This window comes from Condylura cristata, unplaced genomic scaffold, assembly GCF_000260355.1.
Source record: "Condylura cristata isolate star-nosed mole 26May11 unplaced genomic scaffold, ConCri1.0 scaffold00025, whole genome shotgun sequence".
NCBI classification, from domain to species: domain Eukaryota; kingdom Metazoa; phylum Chordata; class Mammalia; order Eulipotyphla; family Talpidae; genus Condylura; species Condylura cristata.
The window spans coordinates 31,957,678-31,960,967 of record NW_004567126.1 but is presented as its reverse complement, the minus strand read 5'-3'; the positions used below and the strand labels follow the sequence as shown (position 1 = coordinate 31,960,967).

Here is a 3,290-nt window from a genome sequence, read left to right as displayed (position 1 = left end):
GCCGAGAGCCGCCTGGAAGATTTCAGGGGGACTGGGAGAAAGACACGCAAACACTGCCACGCTCAGCGCGTGGCCGCACCGCGGGAGAAGCCCCCGGCGCCGGCAGGCGGGCCGGGTCCAAAGGTTCTTCCCGGAGGGCGAGTCACCGGGCAAGAGGCGCCAATGAGCCCATGTAGAAGCCAGAGCTGGCTGCTCCCCGGGACCAGGGGAGCGCACCCTCCGATGACCTGGCCGGGCACCCGGGGGCGGCACCAGGAAGGGCAGAAACCGATACAGCGCTCTGCTTAGACACCACCACACAAACAAGCGCCCGACCGCCTGGGGCCGGCCAGGTACGCAGAGGCTTGTGCGACAGGAGGAAGGGCCAAGCCGCACGGGAGGAGGGGCGCGGGCCGAGCTCTCGGCCAGCAACGCACCCCCGGGCAGCCGGGCCGGTGTGGGGGTGAGGACAAGGCTGTCGGCAAGCGTCAAGGAAAGGGAGGCTCCGAACTCCCCAAACTGGCAAGTGCCGTTAAAAGGAAAGTCTAGCGCGGCTGTTGACGTGATCAAAGCCACGAGGAGGGTTAAGGAAAACGCTGCATCATGTCGGACCGATCTTGTCCACACTAAGGGTTTTCTGAAGTGGGCTGTAGCTTGTCCCTCGCTCCACGTTTCCCTGCAGAGTCAGCGGGGCTGTGCCGGGCAGGGGCTGTCGGGACGGGCGGTGCCGCTGCAGACCTGATGCCCGCACAGGAGCGCCAGGCCGTGAAGGCAGCACGGCTGCCTGAGCCATCAGCTGCCCGAAACCAGGGACGTGTGCCCGAGCCTGGGAAATTCCAAGCGAAAGGGAACCAGCTGGTCACGCTGCCGCAGGAGCAAGGTCACGCAGGCAGCAGTGGACAGTCGTCACCACGGTCCGCTCTGCTGCCAGTGACATGCTGCGCTTTCTCTGGAAGCTGGAGCCCCCGTGCGTGGCTCTGCGGACCGCCTCCCTCCCGGGGCCGACCCGACTGCCTGAGGTCCGAGGGGTCAGGACAGAAAGGCGCAGACCAGGCCAAGTGAGTCGCCACAGAAACGCAGGGGGAGGCCACACATGGGGCCACCACCACAGGCTGGACCAGAGCACGTCCTGGCCGCGATGGGGAGGGAGCGTGAAGGGTGCAGGGTCACCATCTGACCCAGGCGTGGGCTCCTAGCTCTGCGCCCCGAGACCTGGGGACATACACAGCACAAAACCCTGTACGCGAGTGCTCAGAGCAGCACTAGCCAGAAGCCAGGTGGAAAGCACCCGCATGTCCCCTTCGGGCCTGGGCGAGCCAGCTGAGTGACCAGAGCGCGCACAGAGAGGCCGGGGGTGGGCGGCGAGGCTCTCCACTCGCCCTGCAACTGGCCTGGGGCAGAAGAACCAGCCAGGGGACCCTCAGAATCAGCAGAAGTCATGAAAGGCTGTTGTCCAGCAGAACGCTCGGGGGCACTTTGTTGCACAGCGAAAGCCGACAGAGATCCTATCTCCAGCTCTTACTGCAAAGAGCGAAACGGCTTTCCAAACGAAACTGGCGGTACCTCGCACAGTGAAAGTCAGAGGCACCCAGGTATCTGGAAGCAGAGACACCAGGGAGCTAATGGGGATGCGGCCGCAGATGAACTCCTTTGGAGACGGATAAGTGATGACCCCGAAGGCCGTGTGGGCAGAAGCACGGCCAGGTCAGAGAAAGCCCAGGACAGAGGAGGGCACTTGCCGAGGCACAGAAACACAAAGCTAGCCGGACTCCTATGACAGGGGCCTTATTTTTCAAATGGATGCAAAGCAAAAGGCAAATTAAGTCCTTCACCTGGCAACTGGCTCCCCAGACTGGTCAACAATAACAATTTCAGCACGGGCATTTATCTTTCTAAAACTGGCTGTGGGTTCTTGCCCCTCTCGGCCGCTCGCTGCAGCTGCATGAAAGCTGCAGGCCGGTGGGGCCCGCGAGTCAGCCCGCCGAGCCCTCTGCCACATCATCTCAAAGCTAAGCATCTGCGCGCCAAAAGCTGCTGTGGTCCCAGGAGGCGTCAACAGAAGGGGGCCCGCCTGCCCCTCTGTGCCTGGTCACGGGAAGACTATCCCCTCAAGTTCCAGGGGGCAAACTGTGGCTACGGGCCAAGCCTGGCCCACTGCCTGTCTGCGTAAGTAAAGCTCCACTGGCACACGGCCGCTCTCGCTCATCCCCATCTGGCCGTGGCTGCTCCGGGGCTGTACCGGCAGGGTGAGCAGCTGCCCGGAGACTGGCTCTGAGGCCGAAAACATGAACATGACCTCTCTAGTCCTTTACAGAAAATGATCTCTGACCTCTGTGGTCACCTGCCAGGTAGAGGGTAAACACCTGAGCCCGTCAGCCAGGTTTGAGTCCTGGGAGTACGACTGAGCGGATTCACACAGCTCCCCAAATGTGAACATCCCTTTCCTAGTCACATTACGAAGGCTGCAAGTGACCTGTTTCAGACTCAGACCGCTCCCTCCGGTGAGCTGAGTCCCCCGTCACGTCGGGGGACGCAAACGCGGGCGGCCACCACCCAACCTGCGGGACAGCTCTAAAGTAACAGGAGAAGCACGTTTCGAGCTGGCCATTTCCGACCCGGCTCCCCACGGATAGCGGCAGCCGCGCGTCCTGGCCACGCAGCATCTACCAGGGCAGGCATTCGGGCGGGGTACGAGGGAGAGCGGCAGCGGCCAACCCAAGGCGCAGGGCCGGCCAGGGCCTTACCTCGTCGCCGTGCCGCCGGTAACTCACTTCGTACAGCACGATCAGCCCGTTGGGCTCCTTCGGCTCTTGCCACATCAGGTGAACGACGTTGTTCTCGAAGACCTCGTGGGTCACCGGGCCGACGATGTCGTCTGCCTTGGCTGTAAGGAGCCGCGGTTAGAGGCAGAAGCCTGACTTGCTGAGACACTGGCTCTAAGACGTCCTTCCACAAAAATTAACGGGGAGGGGGGTGCTCATCTACAACGTATAACTCGCGTCAAACCCGCACACCTTCGATTCCCCGATGTCACACGTGCGCTGTGTCCCTCGGGGCTCAGGAAGAAAGAAAGGTGCCGGAAACAGGCCAGGCCAGGCCCGGGCCCCACCGCCGCGCCCACACCCACCCACCTTCGGGCATGGTCCTGGCGCTGACGTAGGCGGCCACGCTGCAGCGCTCCTCGGGGGCCTCCTGGTTGCAGGCCTGCAGCTCGATGCGGTACCCCGTGAAGTGGCGCAGGCCCGAGATGACCAGCGACTCCCGGTTCACCACCTTCTCGAACGGCCTGCGCTCCTCGGGGCCGGCGGGCG

The 3,290-nt window shown here is 63.3% G+C and overlaps 1 protein-coding gene across 1 annotated transcript in view; it reads right to left on the bottom strand.

Annotated features, from left to right (window-relative positions):
• Window positions 1–580: 580 nt before the first annotated feature.
• The window catches only part of LOC101634641, a 13,193-nt gene continuing 10,483 nt past the window's right edge, over window positions 581–3,290 (bottom strand). Inside the window, exons 2-6 of the mRNA XM_012729457.1 lie at window positions 3,111–3,290; window positions 2,724–2,863; window positions 1,543–1,627; window positions 890–993; window positions 581–805 (exon numbers count right to left, since the gene is read on the bottom strand). Coding sequence (XP_012584911.1) covers window positions 581–805; window positions 890–993; window positions 1,543–1,627; window positions 2,724–2,863; window positions 3,111–3,290 — 734 coding nt within the window. The remainder of the gene's footprint in view (window positions 806–889; window positions 994–1,542; window positions 1,628–2,723; window positions 2,864–3,110) is intronic.